At 32.6% G+C, this 22,242-nt stretch overlaps 2 protein-coding genes and 1 non-coding gene across 3 annotated transcripts; all 3 read left to right on the top strand.

The window, feature by feature from the left end:
* The first annotated feature begins 502 nt into the window (after nt 1–502).
* Nucleotides 503–609, top strand: LOC145077482 (small nucleolar RNA R71). Its single transcript, XR_013693225.1, has one exon. It is a non-coding gene; the product is annotated as a small nucleolar RNA R71 (small nucleolar RNA).
* A 7,333-nt stretch (nt 610–7,942) lies between these two features.
* On the top strand, nt 7,943–11,112 carry LOC145075181 (Pseudouridine synthase family protein). Its single transcript, XM_079021480.1, has 9 exons — nt 7,943–8,309; nt 8,400–8,456; nt 8,612–8,689; nt 8,787–8,923; nt 9,049–9,148; nt 9,239–9,301; nt 10,194–10,442; nt 10,527–10,587; nt 10,666–11,112. Exons 1-9 carry the CDS (start codon nt 8,061–8,063, stop codon nt 10,761–10,763), a joined length of 1,092 nt encoding a protein of 363 aa, XP_078877606.1. The 5' UTR covers nt 7,943–8,060; the 3' UTR covers nt 10,764–11,112.
* A 7,769-nt stretch (nt 11,113–18,881) lies between these two features.
* LOC145077153 (uncharacterized) lies at nt 18,882–20,908 on the top strand. Its single transcript, XM_079022926.1, has 8 exons — nt 18,882–18,990; nt 19,102–19,185; nt 19,278–19,358; nt 19,448–19,587; nt 19,683–19,803; nt 19,874–19,946; nt 20,241–20,303; nt 20,382–20,908. The coding sequence occupies exons 1-8, from the start codon at nt 18,929–18,931 to the stop codon at nt 20,454–20,456; spliced, it is 699 nt and encodes a 232-aa protein (XP_078879052.1). The 5' UTR covers nt 18,882–18,928; the 3' UTR covers nt 20,457–20,908.
* The last annotated feature ends 1,334 nt before the right edge of the window (nt 20,909–22,242 follow it).

Here is a 22,242-nt window from a genome sequence, read left to right as displayed (position 1 = left end):
AAATCAACTTTCTTTTCAGCTGGTAGTTGCTCTTTTTGGTAAAAACCTCAGCCAATTTGCCTGAATTTCTCCTCCTTCTGTTTCTTGTACTCATCATAAGGCAGCCACTCCTTCTTTGGCTTCCTCCAATCATCATCATACTTGTCCCCACTTCAGTAGCAAACTTGAGCCTTCTTGTTCCCATAATCATCCAAATGGCAATCCTTAGTCAAGTGTGGCCCACTGCATTTCTCACATCCAACTCTTATTGCATGAATTGATTGGTCCATTTGGGTAAATCTCTGGTCCATAGTATTGAGCATCGCCATCATAGCAACCATCTCTTTAGAATGTACACCCCCACTGCCTTTTGTGGTACTCACGAGAGTGTCTTGCGAATTCTTCAACTAACTCCTTGACCTCCCTTGGATTTTTCTTTGTCAATGGCCCTTGAGAATCAAGGAGTTGTCTTTTCTTAACATTGACCCCATCATAGAAAATAGACATCTCTTGCTGAACATTAAGATCATGTTGAGGACAATTCCTTAACAACCCTTTGTAGTGCTCCCAAGCTTCATATAACGAATCCCCCGGTTGCTGCTCAAAGTTGGCTATTGCCTTCTTGAGTTTGGCTATCTTAGAAGGTGGTCAAAACTGATCTAGAAATTGCTCACGCATTTGAGCCCAAGTAGTGATTGTACCAGGTGGAAGTGCTTTCAACCAATCTTTTGCAGCTCCCTTGAAAGTGACTGGTAGCATCCTCAGCAAGACAGTATCTCTATTGACATTTGGGACATTGAAATAGTCAGAAATGTCGTTGAATTCATCTAGATGTTTAAATGCATCCTCATGATCCTTCCCATAAAATGGGATATCCTTAAGTGCAGTCAAGATGTGTCCTTTCAGCTCGAATGTGGCAGTGGCAGGTATCGCTGGTTGTACTAAACCTGGACCAACATCTTCTTGAATTCGCTTCTTGTAAGCTCCCATTGACATTTCTTCAATGTTTGTCATCTCATTTCTTGGCTCGTTCTCGGGTTCACTCGTATAAAGTCCAAACTCGGTCTCGGAGTCGTACTCGGATTCGATTGGGAAAGGTATTTGATCTTTGTTTTCAACCTTGCTCTTGTTTTTTGAAGATGAACTCGACTCTTCCGTTTTCTTCCCCGACTTATTTGAGAATACTAACTTGAATTCTTGTAAAGGTGTCTTCTTTGGTGTTTGATCTTCTTTCATGTTCTTATCCTTCTTTTTGTGAAGGGCCGACTCTGGATCTTTAAATGGTGGCACCAAAGATGTGTTAGAACCTCTGGTCATGAACTCCTGCAAAATGTACAAAATAAAAACGTAAAATTGAACAAAAACTGAATAAAAACTTCCTATAGACTGGCCACCACGACGTGGTAAAGGCTACCACCTCGTGTTGTTGCAGAAAAGCAAACAAAAAAGAAAAACGAAAAAAAAAGAGAAAATATTGAACTCACGTCGTGAGTCTAGTACTGTAAAAAAAAAAACTAAGCTGGAAAAAGTAACTTTTTGCAGGTTTTACCCCCACAAAAGGATCGATTTATCTAGATCAAATAAATAAACTATCAAATAATCCGTTCCCCGACAACGACGCAAAAAACTTGATGCGTGCAAATAGCTACACCTAATTTTAATATTTATAACCTAACTACCTTAACTAACTAATTACACCTAGGCAGTGTACCTAGTCAAAATTATAGAATAGCCGCGTAAGTCGGGTGTCGATCTCAGGGAACGGTATTGATTAGTTAACCTATCTACTATTAAATAAACCTAAATTATCAACAAAGTTGGGGTTTTTATCTGATTTTTGTCACACCCCCAAACTGGAACGGCTGAAACGTTAGGGGATGGAGGACGTCATGTTTAGTATCACAAGACATGCATAATAGTAATCAAAGTAATAAACAACCATTTCATTAGAAAGAAAGTGTTTACAAAGTATGTGGTTCACAAAACATAAACTACATATGTAAATAACAAAACAAGACATGAAGCGACTATACTTCATCTTCTGAATCACAGTGCGCGTACCTGTCTATTGGTCTCCTGAGAATACAAGTTATTTTGAAAGAGTAGATCAACATTTAAGCTGGTGAGTTCATAAGATTTTAGTGATGTAATTAAGTTGTAAGTTCTTTTTAGAAAAGTTCGCCTATTCCTTCAAAAAATCCTATATTTCCTGCTTTGATGAAAGATAAGTAAAAATGACTCTACAATCCTTTCTATGAGTACTAAAGGGATACAAGTTATATAAAACCCAGAGTAAACAAACAATCAACTGTGTGTATCTGCCCTAAGCCCACAACCAAACAAGGAACAGAGAATAAGGTGAAAGACACACATCCCATTGTTTGTTAGATCATCGTCGTATATAACCTTGGCGTATTCACTTGGTACTCACAGAATTAATTGTAATAGTTCCTTTATATTTGATGAAAAAATTCTTTAAGAAAACCCTTATTTCTTTTAGTAAAAATGGTAACCACAATGGTTCCTTCTAAAATCACTTAGTTTATACTAGCTATATATAATCTAATATCAAATAGACAGTTAGTTGTGTGAATCCGCCCTAAGCCCACAACCAAACAAGGAACAAGAAGTAAGGCGAAAAGCACATATCCAACTACCTATCGGGTATTAATTATATATAACCCTGATTTATAAACTAAGGTATTATAGAATTTACCACTTAAGGTCCTTTAAGTTATATTGGTTTAATAAAATGGATTAAACCCTTTACTGATAAGTTTCTAGTTTTTTCTACAAAATGTTCTATTTGAAATGTATGCTTTGTACTAGAAAACGGTGTATTGAATTTGTATACTATGACCCGACCCATACCTGATACTCCTTATGATTACTTGGTGTATATATATATATATATATATATATATATATATATATATATATATATATATATATAGCGAAGATCGGGTAGATAGTAGGCTGGGTGAATCTGTTCTAAGCCCACAACCAAACAAGGAACAGGAAATGAAGCGGAAAGCACACATCCTACTACCTGTCGGATCTGAATAATATATATATATATATATATATATATATATATATATATATTCCTGGTGTATAAACTAAGGAATCATAAAGTTAACATTATAGGCCCCTTTCTACTGAATGTACTATTACTCGACTGTTCTGTTTGTCTTTTTGTAATAATGAAAGTATACAGTAGTATTTTAAAGTGACTACTGAAGTAATGACTACCTTAAAACCAGTTTGTTAATTAAGGTTAAAATGTGATGTGGTTGTAACCATACTGATACGACATGTGATGAACCTGACGACCTAAGTCGTCAACGCGAAATGTGATATTTGTCACCCTTGGACGTGAAGTCCTATTGTAGCTAATAACAAGGTGCGGGGTGTCAATCCCGTATAGATCTATACACAAACTCATGCTCTCCCTCCATGAGACTCTGGTTGCAAAACACAACCTAGCAAGTAAATTGCTAAGTCGTGAAGTAGTGGCTCACATTAATGTTATAATATTATTGTATTAGTATTGTATGTTTTCTCTGTTATAGTGTATTGTATGTTCTCTTTGTATAGTGTATAGTATGTTCCTCCCTGTTTCTCATTATAGTATGTTCCTCCCTATTTCTCATTATAGTATGTTTGAACTCATAAACTATACCTATTATAGTTTACTAGTATGTTTACTTGAACTGTTACTAACTTAAAAAAAGACTCAATTTATCTACGAAGTAATGTTTGTACTCTAAAAACGGAGTTTTGCAAACTATAAAGTAACATAACTTTAAAAGAGTTTTGGAAATGTTTTGATCACTTATTAATACATAAGCAATCCTTTAAAATATGTTTATAACAAAACATTTACACAATTAACATTGTGTTCAACTTGTATTCCCCCCTTAAAAGATTTTAAAATAGTTAAAAGATTGATTATAGGTGTATGAACTCGCCTTATGTAGGTGATTCAATCGAAGGTTTGCGTAAGGATGAGGAGTTCCACGAATGTATTCCTGAGACACAAACGAGTCCTAATGACATATAATGGCATGAATTTAGTGTTTTAAACAACTAACATGCTAGGAAACACCCTTATGGACTTGGACTAAGTGTTAGAATCACATGTGATTCATCTAAGGGATGTTTATGGCCACCAATTGGTGTTTACGGCCATGGAGTTTACGACCGTAAACTCATGGAGAAATGTGCACAAGAGGGTGATTGGATGATAGGGAAGCTTGTGGGACTATTGCTTAACAAGAGGATGAGCAAAATTAACCTTTTGGAAGGTTTTGAGATGTTTACGACCACACCAAGTGTGTACGACCGTAAACACTCCAAATGGTGGTAATTGGGTCTTAAATCAAAGGGGTTTCAAAGGTTCAAGTGTTATAATGGATAGCAAGTACTTAGAAGTGTTTAAGGCTCAAGATATGACCAAAACAAGGGTTTACAGCCATAACCAAGAGTTTATGGCTGTAAACTCTTGAAATTTATGAGATTGATGATGTTTCAAGACTATGATCTAGTGTTTAACATGTCTAACTATATGATAGATGGAATACTCACACTTTTGAGGGCCTTTGAGGAGTTTTCGATCACCAAGAACAAGTGTGTGTTCTTGGTGAAAGATGAAGATTTGAAGATCTATCATAAAAGAGATGATTTCATGGATGAATCAAGAAATGCTTACAAGATTAAGAAGGATAACAACTCAAAGATGGAAGAAACACTTACGTTTTTGAAGATCTAGGATGAAGAATTCGATGATACTTGAGAGAGAATGGAAGGTTTCTTGAGTTGAAAGTGTAAGAATGAAAGAAAAGTGAAGGAAATTGAGACTTAAGGGGGGAGTTTACGGCCAACCTTGAGTTTACGGCTGTAAACTCAAGTGTTGTGGCCGTGAAATCCTGTTGGTGGTGTTTAAGGCTTGAATGTTGTACAGTGACTCTAGCAGGTACTTTCTAACACTCATTCCTTGAATGTACTAGGCTTAGAACACTCAAACAGACTCTAAACAGTGCCAAAAGATAGCAGGAGTGAGTCTGACTTAAGGTTGATTGGCTTGACTGGACTTTCAAGACAAAAAATTTTGGGTTGTCACAATTTTGCAAGATCATACGAACTTAAATTTAATCAATTACTAAAAACACTATTGTTTAGTTCGGATCCGCTTCTTCTTTATGGTTAGCTAACAATTATGGATTTTCAAGTTGGTTATTATTGTATTAGTAATTTAAGTCTAAATTTACCAATATTAAACTAATTCATGTAAAACTATGTATGGTCACACACAATCAAACACATAATAAGTTGTAGATTATGAATCTGCTATGTAAGATTAGACAAACACAATTATGGTCATAATTTATGTTCTCTAGCACAACTAAATTTATTTACTTCAATTACTATCTAAGATTTTCGTCGATCCTAGCTCTAGCAATTTAATGTTCACTAAATCACTAGGGTTCAAGTTCATGTAATTTAATGATCACTAAGCTACACAGAACATGAATTCAAGCAACTAAAGAAACAAATATTAACATGATAGGTAGTAAGAAATCAAACACAAACAAGTTACCAACTAAATAAATCCATTTTCAATAAGCTAAACCATAAGTTAGAAACTTCATCTAGCTAAATGAGAGTAGCTAGATTCAGCTGCTCATAGCCACAGATAAACTAGCACAAATCATAATAGAAGTCATAATGAATGTACCAAATAAACTATTAATGTACTTTCCTCTCCATAGGTGATAAAAACCTTTTCCATAACTTCTTTCCCTCTCAAAATCGTCTCTGGGTTTGCCTTCTATCAGCCAAAAGTCTCCCAAATCGTAATGGCCAACAATATTTATAACTTCTGATTTTGACGAGTTCACGTCGTGAGCCAATAAGTCTCACGTCGTGAGTATGAGATAAACGTGTTCGGCAAGGATTCTTTCATCCGGATACATATCTTCTAGAATACTCCATTCACGTCGTGAATCTTCAATTACTCACGTTGTGAGTATGACAATTTCGTGGATTTCTTTTCTTTTGACTCTGCAAGTCTCCAAAGTTTCGATAATTATCAATTTTGGTCCCTTTCTTTGACAATGTTTCACTTTGGCTGCAAACAACAATTTATCCCTATAAGTACCATAATTCTATGCAAATAACCAAAATATTAATAAAAATGTAATTAAATATTGCCTAAAAATATGTATAAATATGACAATATCAGTCAGCACCCCAAAATGGCTTGACATGGGTAGGTCGGGGACCCTAGAATTGCCCGGCAGTATGTATGATTGTATAGTATGAGGTATGTTGGGGGAACTCACTAAGTTTCCTGCTTACAATTTTTAGTTTTGGTTTCAGGTACCTCTTCAGCTAAGGGGAAGGAGCCGACAGGTAGCAACGCATCGCACACATATGATTTTCGTTTTGAGAACCCTGAGATTGTACTCTGATATTTTACTATTTGATGATATGGTTTTTGAGACTTGTGATTTGTGACTTGATGTTTGAAATGATAACACTGATGTTTTCCGTAAACGGTTTTCATAAGTAATATAATCAAGCAAAAATTTCCGGGTCTCGTTTTTGGGATGTTACAGTTTGTTACACTGATTTTGGATGTCTGACTCGGTAAGCTAGATCTGAGCAGAAAAGATGAGAGATATCGGCTGACTGGGAAAGGGATTAATGTTTCCAAAAATGCCCTTGCCCTACCGTTCCAATTTTCAGAGTCTCCATCCCCTTTCTTCTCTCTTTCAGCAACGATTGACAATTTGAGCATCTCCCCCACCCACTGATTGACGATTCAAGCCTCTATCTCCATACCGATCGACAATTTCTGCTTCTTCTCATCAGGTACTGCTTCTGTCTCTTCTTAGTTGCATTTTTTCTATTTCTGTTTCGATTTTTTTGTTGATTTGCTCATGTTTGTTGTTTATTTTGATTTCATTAACTCAAATCGATTTCATTCTTGATTCAATTTGTTTCGTCGTAATTTCTTGAATCAAGAGATTTGAAACCAAAAAATTTCTTGTTTGAGAACAAGAAGGAATTTCGCCTCTCAAAATGGTGAAGAGACTCTGCCTTCTTTTTTATTTCTTGTTGTATTTTAAACTATGCTTTTAGATTTTAAGATTCTTCTGTGAAAATTGATGAAGAGACTTTGCGTTTCTTTTTAATTTCTTATCTTTTTTCAGAGCCTAAGGATTCTAGCCCATATAGTCTTTAAATAATATAAGCTCCTCTTAGTTGCAATCACATTTATACATAGATCTGCACAATATAACCAATGTTCTTTTAGTAAAGCAAAATATCAACATAGACCTGTATAAAATCATAGAGTTTTGTAATTAGTTATAGATTTGTTTTGTTTTCAAACTGAAAGCCGCTAATAGAAGTTTCATGAATTACCAATTGACTTAAGGCTGATTCTTGAACACTGTCATATAAACCGGTCCATTCATTGCTCACTTCGGATGACAAACACTGTATATATGCAGAGCTGCAATAAGTTTTGAATATATTGTCTACAAGTGAATTAATTCTTGGTATTTGTTTTGCAGGGTGGAGATTTTTATTTCAGACGAGAAAAGTCACTATGTTCATTACTTGTGTTTTTTGTTTGAATGTTGATGATCATAATTTCTTTAGATAGTTTAGGATTTTATTTAATTTGTTAAAAGTGTTTGTAAAACATATTAAAATAAGTTTTTTAGCTTTTGTTTCCCCAAAATTCTATGTTTATTTATATTTTGAGAAAATGGATTTCCTTTTGAATTGCTTGTGAAGGGTAAAATGATCATTTTTCATTGGTCAGCACATTCAGTCATATGTACAATCAAACAACATTCCTTCTTACTCGGTCATAATTTCTTACTCGGATAGATTGTGGGTAAGTAGCTATCAAACCTTAGAAAAGAAATAAAAGATATCATTTTTTGTGTTTTTGGAAGTGTGGAGAAAAAAAATGTGGAAAGTGATGCCCACCACTCTAAAACCTTACGCCCAAACGCTCCTTTTTCAAATCCTAAAACCTTGAAGAACGCGGGGGAGAGTACACAATGACAGACGACGATCAATCGCAGCCGTTGGGAACTGATCACTCGCCGGATAATCGCCCTGAATCCCCCAAGCGGCCATTGAAGATCGCCAAATTATTCGACGAAGCAGAAGCGGGAGCAAATCGAACAATGAGGCAAAACCCTAGGACAATTCAAAGGTACTTGCTTGCCATTGAGTACATTGGAACTCGATTCTCTGGTGCTCAACAACAAGCACCTAATTGCAGGACCGTTGTTGGCGTTCTCCAGGTAGTTTCCCTCTTTGTTATTACGTCAAGCTTAAAACGGCCTATTGATTGATAATGACAGTAAAATTGACATGTTCGCTATTTCATGTAGAACGCATTTCACAAGTTCATCGGTCAACCAGTTTCCATTTTCTGCTCGAGTCGTACAGTAAGTTAACAATCCGGATTTACTTTCTATTGCTTTACACCTGGCAATTGTATTGATTCTCTCTATCAGAAAAACTTAGCTAAATTTCTTTTTCTTTCTCATCTCCTTTTACATTTTCATCTGCTGTTTCAAATCTATATCCTTTACATGTACAGGATGCAGGAGTACATGCTTTATCAAATGTTTGTCATGTAGATGTAGAACGAATAAGCAAAAGAAAACCAAGTGAAGTGGTAACTTCCATATAAAATTAGATTTTTTTTTCTATGTTTTTTCTCTCTATTTGAGTTTCAATGAAGGCATGAAGCTTGAATTTATCAAAATTTGCAGTTGCCACCTCATGAACCTTCTGTGGTCAAGAAAGCTGTCAACCATTTCTTACAGAAGCATGAAGGTGATATAACAATTATTGATGTTCGATGTGTTGCTGCTGATTTTCATGCTAGATATAAAGCTCAAGAGCGAACGTAGGTATCAATAATTATACTATCAAGATTTCATTATGTTAATATCAATAAGGTTGTAATCTTTCGATGATGAGGATGTAGGGGTATTTATGTCTTTTAATCATAATGTGTACATGTTCCTGTAGTTACTTCTACCGGATTCTATCAGGTCCAGAACATTTATCAACTTTTGAGAAAGGTCGGGCATGGCATGTGCCTGAGGAACTAGATCTGCCCGCAATGCAGGTTTGTTTGATATTTTGTCCATGAAGTATGAGTTTATGTTTTACATTAGTTTCGGGGATTATTAATTCAAACTATAATTTGTTGATGAAGAAAGCTTGCAAAATTCTTGTGGGACTTCATGATTTCAGTTCGTTTCGCGCTTCTGGTTGCCAGGTTCTCATCTTGTCCTAAATGAAATACATTAATTTCCTTGTACTTCTCTTTTTGTTGTATGATAATTATAAGGTAGCATGTTAGCTAGTGATTATGGTGATCATATTTGGTCTTGATTAAAAGAAATGGGTCATTCCATTGGAATGAAAAAAAAATTGTTTTGCCTGATGGAATGGATCAGTTCTGAAAGAATCTGATTCCTTTCATTTTGTTAAGAGTAAATTACAAAACAGTCCCTCTGTGTGTGTGTGTGTGTGTTTTTTATCAAGTTTACTTGAATTGAACTTTTTTCAAAATATGTCCTTATTTCAAGGTTTCATATCGATTTTGGTCCCTCGAACCTTGAAATATGGACCAAAATTGAAAAAGGTTTCAATTTTGGACTGAACATGGTAAAAATCAGAAAGTAGAATGACCATTCTTGTAGTTTACTTTTTTGTTAGTTTTCATTTCTTTGGCAGGGGTGTTTTTACATTCAATCATGGAAATGAAATGAAAAATTGTAACATAACCCATTTCTATTCATAAAATTTTTGGTGATGAATATATATTTAAGAGTTTCATGATTTTATTTAAATTATATTTTTTATTTTCTTATGATAACTAGAAAATATTTTTAATCATAATCTTATTTGGGTTTTAATGAGCTTTTTGTTTGTGTTCAATTTTAATTTTAGTTTTGTAAATATTAAACTCTACAGCTATAATTAATTAAATATAATATAAAATTTCATATGAATATTCATTCCATTCTTACAAACCAACTAAACATGATCATGGAACGTAATTACTCATTCCATTACCATGGCCATTCCATTCCATCCAACCAAACAGACCCATAATTTTATGTAATTCCCTCGTTTCATTCTCAATGATTCTTCACATTTCACAGGCAAAATCACCCATCAGAAACTTAGATGAACTTAACGTTATTGAGGTTTTCCCATCTCCATATTTCCCATCAGCAAAGGAAAGGGAAATACAAAATTCTGCATGTTCTGAGTCAGAGGGGCAATCTTGTAATTTTAACAAAAATAAAGTTGAATGGTCTGTTGGTGAGGCGAGTCTAGGGTTTGGAATGAGGAGAAGGCACCGATGCTTTGTGGTTACTGCACGAGCGCGTTCTTTTCTTTACCATCAGGTTGGTATTAATTATTAAAGGGTATTTTAGACATTTGACTAATGATCAGATATTTTATTTGATTTTATAAGTTACCTGATACAGGTTAGGCTTCTTGTTGGTGCTATAAAATCTGTGGGTACCGGAGATTTCACGGTGTCTGATGGTAAAATTTAGTAATATTATATGTTATTAGGAGATTAATTTATTAATTATTTATCCAATTTGATGTGTTTTTTTTTAGTTGAACGAATCTTGGAAGCAAAGACAGTAACGGCTAATGGTCCAATGGCTCCTGCTTGTGGTCTTTACCTTGCTCATGTCAAATACGATCTCCCATGATCTGTTTATGACAGGTGGCAAAAGGTCTTGTTTGTTACACATGACAACTACTGTCTTTGGTCTGCATTGGACTGAGACTGATACTTTGTCTGTAGGACAACAAGGACTCCCTCTCAATCTAACATCAAATTCGTACACCATAAGTAATGTTAGAAAGGGGGTGTGATGTTTTTGACATTATTAATAATTTGTAATTTGTAATGGTATAGCCAAGTGTAGCATACCAAAAAGAATGTTGTTTTGGTGTTTTATTTTTAAATGAGGTTAGGGAAGGAGAGTTGATAGATTATTCTTTTTTGTTCTTGGATTGGTGGAATTGACCTTCTTTAGGAGTGATTTTGTTACTTTATTTCCAAGTTATTATTCTGTAGATGGTGTATCCAGGTTATGGTTTGACTCCACAAGGAATTGGGTTCGGATTTGAGTCTCCACCACCCGTTGACCACGAGTGCAATATTCAAGGCCCGAATAGATCTAACACCAAGCCCACCATTTTCTTTAGTGTCAATTACTTTATCCCATGATACCCAATTTTACCCAATGAATCTCGTTTTTACCTTCATGCCTTCCTTATAAGAACTTTCTCCGGATCTTTTCTAATGTTTTAATCACGCTAATTGGTGCTCTGAACAAGGATAAATAGTATGAGGGGAGATTACCTAACACCGATTTCACTAAGGTCAAGCGACCCTCGAAAGAGATTGTTTTAGATTTCCACAATGAGAGCTTGTATTGGAATTTATTAATTATAGGTTGCAAAACTGGTCTTTGTGGTTTTCAAAATTATGTGGTTTTGGTCCAAAAACGTTTTGTGGTGCATCAGTGGTCCAATTTTAAATATCTTATATGATTTTAGTCCCTATGGCTGAAATTTTTTGTGGTTTTGGTCTATTCCCAACATGAAATGACGAATTTGCCCTTATATAATTATTTTTTAATTTGTTTTGATTAGTTTTTATTTATTTAAATTAAAAAACCAAAAATAATCATACCCGCCCCACCCCTCCTCCTTCTAACCTACTACCCCTTACAATTTACTCTTAAAGAAATTTATCTCATCTCTCTCTCTATGTGTGTGTATGTGTGTCGTACCACCATCGCCGCCGGGCATCACCACTTGCCGGACACTAGCACATGTCGAACACCACCACCTGCCATGGATGAAAACCATAGCGCCGCCTTCAGAAAATCGGGATTTGCCATGGAAAGCTGAAAAAACGGGACGAGGGTTTCCGACATCATCACCTACCCAAACCTCCTTCATCGGCGTTTCCCGTCATCTTTCAGCGACGAGGGTTTCCGGCCGCCATCACCACCACCTTCTTGCTCGTTTTTAGATCTCCTAACACTGCTACCCTTTTGATTTTCTAAAACCCTAGCGCTGCCACATTTCTCATATGGATAAGGGTTTTGGTTCAAGATCTAGTTCGGGTTTTTTCACATGGATGTTGATGGTACCTGATGGGGATAGTCATCGTCGGAGATTGCAGAAACCCTAGCGACGCTATTTGTTTGGTGAAGATTGTTGAAGCCCTATTGGCGGCGTAGACAAAGGTGAAGGTGAAGACGACGACAAAGAACAAATAGGGTTTATCGTCATCTGATTTAGATCTACGACGACAGTGTGTAGCAGTGGTTCGATGATGTTTGGGAAAGAGTTCGACAACTCTGACGATGTAGGGCGGCGGACCGACGAACATTTTTAGATCGGGGGTGGGGGCTTTGATTCCGTTAACCTAGGTTGGGATAGGTGTTGTAGAGGAGAGAGATGACGGTGGGATGAGGTTAAATTTTAAAATGTCTTTAAAATATTTAAGTATTGTAAGAATTAAGAAAAATGAAAAAAAAATAATTATAAGGGTATAAAAGTAATTTCAAATATATAGGGACCAAAATCAATAAAAAGATCCAAAATTGGACCACTAATACACCACCAAACCTTTTTAGACCAAAACCACATAATTTTGACAACCACAAGGACCATCTCTTTTTTAAATTCATGTTAGCCCCCACCAGGACGCCGATATAGGTAAAGGGAAGGGAACCCGACACACAACCAATGATGTTGGCCCATTGAGCCGTTTCTTGACTGGAAACACTAATGCCACAAACCTTAGGCTTATAAAATTTCACCTTTAGTCCAGAAGATACATGAAAACACCTTAAAATACAGGCTAGGTTTTTTCAGGTTTGATCTAGACCATTCACCAATAAATAAGGCGTCGTCTGCACAAAAAAGATGACAGATCATTGGCCTATCACCGAGGATTTTGATATCTTTGAATATTCCTTTCTTTTTAGCCGATTCTAACGCCACATTTAGCCTTTCCATCGTAATTATGAACAAAAATGGTGAAAGAGGATCACTCTATTGGACACCTTTAGTTATATTGAATTTGTTAGTGGGAGAACCATTAACAATGATTGATGCACATGTAGATGATAAACAGCCTCGGATCCAAGATCGCCATCTATTACCAAAGCCCATAGCCCACTTGTAGTAGGATAGAGTCGAGGTACTCCCAATTAGTCGAGTCAAATGCTTTTTTGAAGTCGACTTTGAAGAAGAGGATCTTCTTTTTGACATGTTTAGCCATGTCTCATGTTCACAAGAATATCTAAAACAAAGGAATAATTGATTACTTATCTAAGGGATGAATCCTAATTAATTTAGTGTTAGTTTTCGATAGTTGCATTGGATGACTACTCTTAATCCTAATTAATTTAGAGTTCGACATTTGCATTGGATGACTAACTCTGAGAAATATTGGACCTTGCATAGTTGATGACTTGTCCAAGTGGGAGATTGATTGAAATAGTGTCAAAGGTCATTAACTATTGATAATATTTCAAAATAATAACAGGTCATGTGGGTTGCCCACAGGCGGCCACATGGCACAAATGAGAAATTAAAAAAAAAAATAGAATCAAGGAGAAAATAAGTTTATTAATTTATTATGTTTAATAAATTAACCAGAAACTATTTTGGAATATGGAATTATTTAATTCAAGGGGTTGAATATTAATTTGTTAAAACATGGCTAATTGGAATATTCTAGATCCCTTATCGAGTAAGAAGATTTCGAAATATCCATCCTATATTGGATGAGAGGTGATTTTTGAATTATGTCTTCATCCCACATGTGATGGGAGATAAACTTGGCAAATGCTTTAGGGTTATAAATAGGGTGCTAAAGGTTTTATTATTTTTTTTGCATATTAGCTTCTTCCCACCCTTTCTATGAGACAAAATTCTTAACCCTTTTCTAGGGTTTGTAGAAATTTGATTCTCTCCCAGTTTTCTTTTGGGTTCTCTCGTTGGAGTCTTGTGTGTGATTTCATTAGAGAGATTTTTGATTGGATCATCTCATCCAAGCAACATGGTTGGATCAAGAATGTTCAAGATGGTCAAGATTGAGTCACATAATAGGTTAGTAATTATATATTTTTTTAGTAGATTTAAAAAATTTAAAGTATGTTGTTATAATTAGTAAAACCTAGATCCTAAGGTGCGGTGCATGTACACATAGAGATTAAGTTGTTCATTTTGTTGCGCTAATCTGGTGTGTATTTATGTATTAAAAATCCAACAGATGCTTTCAGATCTTTAGATCCAGTCAGGCCTTGACTTAGTCATCAACTATGAAATAACTTCTGAATCATTTTTCTCATATTAACATTGAATAGCGGGTTATAAAGTGTGTAAAAAAAAACAAGTTAATAATCAAAGACAAAATAATCGGTTAATAAATATGTATAAAATATTAAGTCATTTTTTTCGTAATTGTTTAATTCACCCATTTTCTTTTCTTTCTTTTGGCAATTATTCGCTTCGATTTACAATTTCATGGTTTTTTGTTTTGTTTTGTTTTGTTTTTTAAATGCAAATCTAAAACAATATTTTGATCAAGAATTCTAACACTCCACTAGATACTAATAGATAATCGATAGTGAAATAAGAAGTCAAATTGTTTGAAGCACCTAACATTGTTTAGCCTAATGAAACTTAATCCGGTAAACATATTAGTAAATGGCTCACAATATTCTTCGTCCAATGGTATGAATCCATAAAAGAAATAAAAAGTCGAATTGAGTTGTTTTAGGGCTCACACAATCAAATACGACAAATTAAACTTATATTTAGAAGAATCGACTTATTGAATTTGAATACGAACTTGGATTCGTCACGAACCGTATAGACGTGTACTGCTGATGGTTGGTCTTTGACGTGCGACATTTCCTCCGATTGTGGACGACGGTGAGTGTGTTGTTTGCGCTGATTAAAATGCCAAGAGAGTAATTACAAATTTGGTTCCAAAAGTTATATCAACTTACAGTTTTAGTCTATGTATTTTATTTTGCGGAGCACATCTTTAGACAAGTGTTTTTTTCCGTACACATCAATTCGTGTTTAAATTGTTAGATTTTACAACTCTATAGAACATAAATTATTATGTATGAAGAAAAAATTGTTGTATATGAATCATTTCGGTTGGATACTAATCACTAGGCGATGCTTAAGAAGTTATTATGAGACTAGAGACCCAATGCCAGAAACAAAGAACAATTTGGTGTCAATAGTCCGCTATATATCTAGCATTAGATGATAGATAAAGAAAATGCAAAAAGAAACCAATAAATATCTTTCAATAACACTTCAACGACTTTGCCTCTTTTTGTTGAAAAATATTGAAATAGTTTTTTCAAAACTTTTAACTTGCTAAATGTACAAGTTAAGATATATCAACTCTTCTAAAAAAACATGAAATCGTAAATCGAAGGGCATAAAAAAATAGGTGAATTAAACAATCACAGAAAAATGACTTAATATGGTAATATATTTTCAATTTTATAAATATTGACTAATTGATTTTTTGTAACTGTTTTTTGTACATTCCTTATAACCGGCTATTCAATGTTAAGCCAAGAAAAATGACTTAGAGGGTGTTTCGTAGTTGATGATTGAGTCAAGGTTGACTGGGTCTGAAGATCTGACAGCATCTGTTGGGTTTTTAATACATAAATACATACTAGATTAGCACAACGAAATAAACAAATTAATATCTATGTGTACATGCATTGCACCTTAGAATCTAGGTTTTACTAATTATAGCAAGTTTGCAACATACTTTAAACTATAAACCTATTGTGTGGTTCGATCTTGATCGTCTTGAATCCTCTTTATCCCTTCTTGATCCAACCATGTTGCTTGGATGAGATGCCCCAATCGAGAATCCCTCTAATGAAATCACACCTAAGACTCCAAAAAGAAAACCAAAAGAAAACTAGGAGAGAATCAAATTTCTACAAACCCTAGAAACAGGTTAAAAATTTTGTCTCATAGAAAGGGAGGGAAGTAGACAAATTTTCAGGCTAATGTGCAAAACATAATAAAACCCTTAGCACCCTATTTATAATCTTAAAGTCTTTGTCAATTTTTATCTCTCATCCCATGTGGGATGGAGAAATAATTCAAAAATCACCTCCCATCTAATGTGGGATGGATATTTTGAAATCTTCTTACTCGTTAAGGGTTCTGAAATATTTCAATTAGTCAGTCTTTTATCTAATTAGTATTCAACCCTTGAGTGAAATAATTACAAATTCCAAAGTAGTTTCTGATTAATTTATTAAACATAATAAATTAATAACCTTATTTTCTCCTTAATTCTATTTATTTTAATTTCTCATGATTTGTGCCATATGGGCAACCTAAAGGACCATGTTATTATTTTGAAATAGTACCAATATTTAATGACATTGGACACTATTTCAATCAATCTCCCACTTGTACAAGTCATTAATTATGCAAGATCCAATATTTCTCAAATAATCAACAAGGAGTTTGTCATCCAATACAAATGGCAAACTCTGAATTAATTGGGATTTAGAGTTAGTCATTTAATGCAACTGTCGAACTTTGAATTAATTACGATTCAACCCTTAGATACGTAATTAGTTATTCCTTTGTTCTATATATTTGTATTAACATGAGACATGGGTACCTAGTCTCATACTAAGTGTCGCCTAGTGATTAGTATCCAACCGAAATGATTCGTATATAACAGTTTTTTCTTCATACATAATAATTTATGTTTTATAGAGTTGGAGAATCCAACAATCATATCATACATACTTATAAAACTATCATTTTTTCTTGAATCTCATGCATTTGAAACTCCCATGACTTTTCAATTTCTTTATAATAATAATTATAATTTGGTAATTAGGTTAAACAAATATCAAATCTAAAGTGCATTCATAGATAAACTAAATTTCAATATTAAAATAATATCGTTAATTCTACTTATAAAATTGTGTTTTTTTAACTTTTAACATATTATACTTAATTTATTAGTTTTAATATATTGTTGGATGTAAACCATTATTATTTTAAAGGTATAATTTTTGAACAATTTGTATAAAATACTTAAATTATTAATTAAAATATAACATATAAGCTCAACTTAAATATAAATTTTATTTAACTTAAACAACCCAAAAATTATTTTATAAATAGTTAAAAATGATAAATTGTAGTGTCTTTCTAATAATGATTGTAAGTTGGTTAATAAGGTAAAATAAATATCAAACCTAAAGTGTAATCATAAATAGACTAAATTTCAATTTTTAAGTAATATATTTACTTCTATTTATAATGTTATGTCTTTAAATTTTAACATATTATACTTAATTTATTATATTTAAAATGTTGTTGCATGTAAACCATTATCAGTTTAAAGCTATAATTTTTGAACAGTTTGGACAAAATACTTAAATTGTTAATTTAAATATAAACAGTGTCAACTTAAATATAAATTCCAGTTCCACTAAAAAAACCAAATAATATTTTGTAAATAGTTAAAAGTGATAAATTATAGTGATAAATGCAAAAACTAAATTGTAATAATATCAGTTTAACTAAAATATTTCCTAAATATATTTATATAATCGTTAAAAATTTTCAAATAAGTAGCTCAAAATAACTTATAATAACAATAGTTAAAAATAACTCTATATAAATGATTATATTGTTACCTTTAAAATCAAAAAATAATGTTTGATGTTTTAAATAATTATAATGATAGAAATTAAAACATTAAGCAAATAAATTTTAAAAAATTAGTTAAAAATAACTACTATAAATAATATTAAACCATATATAATATTTAATTTTATTAATGTGTAACCCGCGAGTAGAAGTCACTCAAACAATTGAGATTATAACATTATAATAGATTTATATATTATGTCAAAATAATATACGAATTATTATATCAAATTTAACAACAAATTTAGTGTTATATTTTAAAAAATATATATTTGTAAAGACTTCAACTATATAGGTGTTTCTGCGAATTACAATGTCAACTCAAATATAAATTTCAGTTCCATTTGAAAAAACTAAAGAATATTTTGTAAATAGTTAAAAGTGATAAATTGTAGTGATAAAAGCAAAAACTAAATTGTAATTTCAATTTAACTAAAATATTTCTTAAATATATTTTTATAATATATTGTTAAAAGTTTCCAAATAAGTAGCTTAAAATAACTTACAATAACAATAGTTAAAAACAACTCTATATAAATGATTATATTGTTAGCTTTAAAATAAAAAAACAATGTTGGATGTTTTAAATAATTATAATGATAGAAATTAAAACATTAAACAAATAAATTTTAAAAAATTAATTAACAATAAATACAACTATAAATAACATCAAATCATATATTATATTTAATTTTATTCATTTGTAACTCGCGGGTAGAAGTCATTCAAACGATTGAGATTATGAAGTTATAATAAATGTATATATTATCATATAATTCAAAATAAACAATATATTATATCAATTTAGTATATACAAATTATTATATCAAGTTTAACAACAACGTTATTGTTATATTTAAAAAATCATATATTTGTAAAGACTTCAACTATATATGTGTTTCTGCGCAACGCGCGGACATTCGCCTAGTTTAAATATAAATTGATGTGTATGGAAAACAACTTGCTGTATGGATGATCTCCACAAAATAAAATACATAGAATAAAATAAAACTGTAAGTTGATATAACTCTAGGGACCAAATTTGTAATTACTCTCTTGGCATTTTAATCAGCACAAACAACACACAATCACCGTCGTCCACAATCCGAGGAAAATGGCGCGCGACAAAAACCAGCCACCAGCGGTACGCGTCTATACGGTTTGCGACGAATCCAAGTTCGTATTCAACTTCAATTAGTCGATTCTTGTAAATATAAGTTTAATTTGTTGTGTTTGATTATGTGAGCCCTAAAACAACTCAATTGCGGATTTGTGATTTTGATATAGGTATTTAATCGTGAGGAATGTTCCTGCATTAGGTTGTGGTGATGAATTACGGAAATTGTTTGAAGGATATGGTGAAATTGACGAGTAAGTTCGGAAGTGTCTTCAACCATGATGTTAAATTTTTGTTTTTTACTTCTTTTATGAATTCAATTCGGCTTCTTGTTTCTCTTTTGTAGATTCATACCATTGGACGACGAAGATTGCGAGCCATTTACTGATGTTTACTGGATTAAGTTTCATCAGGTCAGCAATGCTAGGTGCGTCAAACAATTTAACTTCTTATTTCACTGTAATCGATTATCTATCCGGTGGAATGTCAGAATTCTTCATCAAAATATTGTTTTAGATTTGCAAAAAGGAAGTTGGATGAATCAGTGTTTATTGGAAATCGGATTCAAGTCTCATATGCACCTCAATATGAGAACCTTAGTGACACAAAAGAGAAGTTGGAAGGTAGAAGAACAGAAGTTGGAGCTAGACTTAATCGTAAGTGTTGTATAATATCATATTTTATATTTACAAAGATTTTGTTTTCTAGATGGATTAAATACCTGTATAGTTTGTTATTGCTGTTTTTTCAGCTGGAAGATCCAAGGGTTCTGGTGTTATGAATATGAGTGCAGTTTCTTGTAGTCAACCTAAATTGAGTTCAACTCAATCTCAGACTAATTTCATATCACAACCATTAAATATCCAACACAGGTTTGAATCTAGATCTTATTGTTTTATCCTATCTCTATTGGCAAATCTGGATTATATGTTCTTGTTGCAGGGACCCACTGGAGCCACATGCTCAACATACTGTTCACAGTCAAACTCTTCCCTCAACAGTTTCGTCTAATCAGGTTTAAAACATTTTATATTATCTCATTTTTAGCATCTCCAATTTTTCTGAATTTTAGAAAATGAAAAATGAAAAATTTCTGAATCACCTTAACATTAGTCAAAATTCGGGATTTTACAAATTATTTTTTTATACTTTTGACAAAATGGTAGATTACTTATTTTTATCAGTTGTTTATAAAACAAAACAAATACTTACAAAAAAAGAAGGGCATTTTTTGTCGTTTTTCATATATACATTCCATATCCCTTGACAAAATGGTGACTCAAATATTATTTGTGAAATATGATATCAGGATTATTTTCCATTAGAATCGATGAACCAGACAGTTCGATTGGTCAGGGAAAAACTAAACAAGGTGAGTCATGAATTACAAATTTTCTCTCCATTTATCAGATGAAGTTTTTTTTTTTTTTTAAATTTTTCTCTCTTTTAGATTGAATCGGATACAGAGACTTTAAAAGCCGGGTCTTCTAAGAAACCACGAATTGACAATAGAAGAAGAATTTGATATCCATTAGCTCGTTTCATCAAATTCTTATGAGGAGGGCATTCATGTCTTTTTGCACATACATGAGATTGAGAGCGAGTCTGTGTCCTACCTGTTTGGATGGGACAAAAATTGCAAATTATGTCCGTTGACATCAGTATGAGTTCTAGTCCAATACATGTCAAACACAGTACAACACTACGACCCGTTGTGTCATATCTTCACATGCTTAACAGATGAGGCTTAATTGTTGTATTCTATTGTGAACATGGTTCAAGGGGACTTGAAGAAAAAAGAAATTGAAATTTGTGTACTTATATGAAATTGGGGTTTGGTTACTAATGAATTGTGATTATAGCCCAATAGCAAGGTCAAATAGTTGTAAGATTTTGGTTAAATGGGATCTCATGCATCAAGAAAAAAAGTTGTATTTGATTTGTTATCCTTTGATATTTCCACTTCATAATTTTATCCATCCACTTAAAAAACAAATGTTTGGACCTTTTTACCCTTTAGTTTAAATCAATGACAAGCACATGAACATTGTTCTTCTTTTTAATTTTATTTCATTTGATTCTAGAACTCTTGAATCTATCTCCCCCTTATTCGCCCAATTACTGCTATATATATGTCCAAGACATGTTTAACTGCCTAAGTCATTAACGAACGGGGGATGCCCAAAACTCTGAACCAAGGCTGTAGTAAACATAATCTTTTTTCTTTTTCTTTTTGTCCTTTCTATGTGATTTAAGGTTCAGTTACAATTGCTTCAACAAATGGGAATGTATTCATCAAATAATAAACAACTTTATCTATCGTGCAATCATTTTTTCCATTCCAACTGTCATTGCTCTGGCAGCTTTCTCCAATTTGTATAAAATCAATTCAGCCATTTCACAATATGAATAGATTTGGTTGTATGCATATCATACATCTGTTTTTTCAACCAATCAAATGCAACTAGATTTGGTTGGAAAATTTCTTTTTAGTGCAATTCCTTTCTCTGGTGCATGGGGATTATAGGTGGGGCAAGTTTCAAGCAATAGTTTTCTTGCTAATTACTGTACTATGCTTGCTAACTAGTTGTGTTACTTATCGTTTAATTATTCTTTTACACATCTCATGGAAGTCATAGGCATGACTCATCATTTGGTATTCAATTTGTTGCATGCTACACATACATTTTAACTTCATTTTCTTGAAATGGGTTTAAACTAAAAGGTTTTAATTTCCACATTGTACACAAATTATATGTTCAACTACAGTTCGTTTCAAGTAAGTATGGTAAAGATATACATAAAGCATGTACAGTGAGTTACAATTTTTCAGTAAAAAAAGAAATTCTAAATCATATTTAATTGAACTCTAGAACTCAAATTAACGAAATTACTTAGTTGAATGAAGTCTAGATATAAAATAGTGCTAATAACCAAAACTAATATTAATATATTTTAATTAACTAGGTGTAAGACCCATGTATTACATGGGTTTATTTAAAAAAATATGAAATTCTAAACATTTAAAAAGTTTAAATTTATAAGAAAAATTAGAAAAATATTGAATTATTAAAATTTAAGTGTTTTTCTCTTTTAAATTTAAACAAATAATTTAGATAGATAAACAAAAAAAATTAATGGAGTTTTAATTTAGAAATTTTGAAATTAGAAGGAAAGTAATGAAATTGATATGCAATTATATTTATATTTTTTGCAATTAATACATTTAATCAATTATTATATGAAATTTAATAAAAGTGAAAACAACCACAAAATGCCATGTGGAAAAAATTTAATTGAAAATAGCCACA

This window comes from Lactuca serriola, chromosome 9, assembly GCF_051521515.1.
Source record: "Lactuca serriola cultivar US96UC23 chromosome 9, Lser_US96UC23_V15, whole genome shotgun sequence".
In the NCBI taxonomy this organism is placed as follows: Eukaryota; Viridiplantae; Streptophyta; class Magnoliopsida; order Asterales; family Asteraceae; genus Lactuca; species Lactuca serriola.
Note: the sequence above shows the minus strand (reverse complement) of the source record. Positions and strands in the feature narration are given on the sequence as shown.

Coding starts and splice junctions, on each gene's coding strand:
- LOC145075181 (XM_079021480.1), top strand. CDS start 8,061: ATGACAGACGACGATCAATCGCAGCCGTTGGGAACTGATCACTCGCCG. Junction 9,302..10,193: donor TTCGCGCTTCTGGTTGCCAG/GTTCTCATCTTG, acceptor CACATTTCACAG/GCAAAATCACCCATCAGAAA. Junction 10,443..10,526: donor GTTCTTTTCTTTACCATCAG/GTTGGTATTAAT, acceptor TACCTGATACAG/GTTAGGCTTCTTGTTGGTGC.
- LOC145077153 (XM_079022926.1), top strand. CDS start 18,929: ATGGCGCGCGACAAAAACCAGCCACCAGCGGTACGCGTCTATACGGTT. Junction 19,359..19,447: donor CATCAGGTCAGCAATGCTAG/GTGCGTCAAACA, acceptor ATATTGTTTTAG/ATTTGCAAAAAGGAAGTTGG. Junction 19,947..20,240: donor CAACAGTTTCGTCTAATCAG/GTTTAAAACATT, acceptor ATATGATATCAG/GATTATTTTCCATTAGAATC.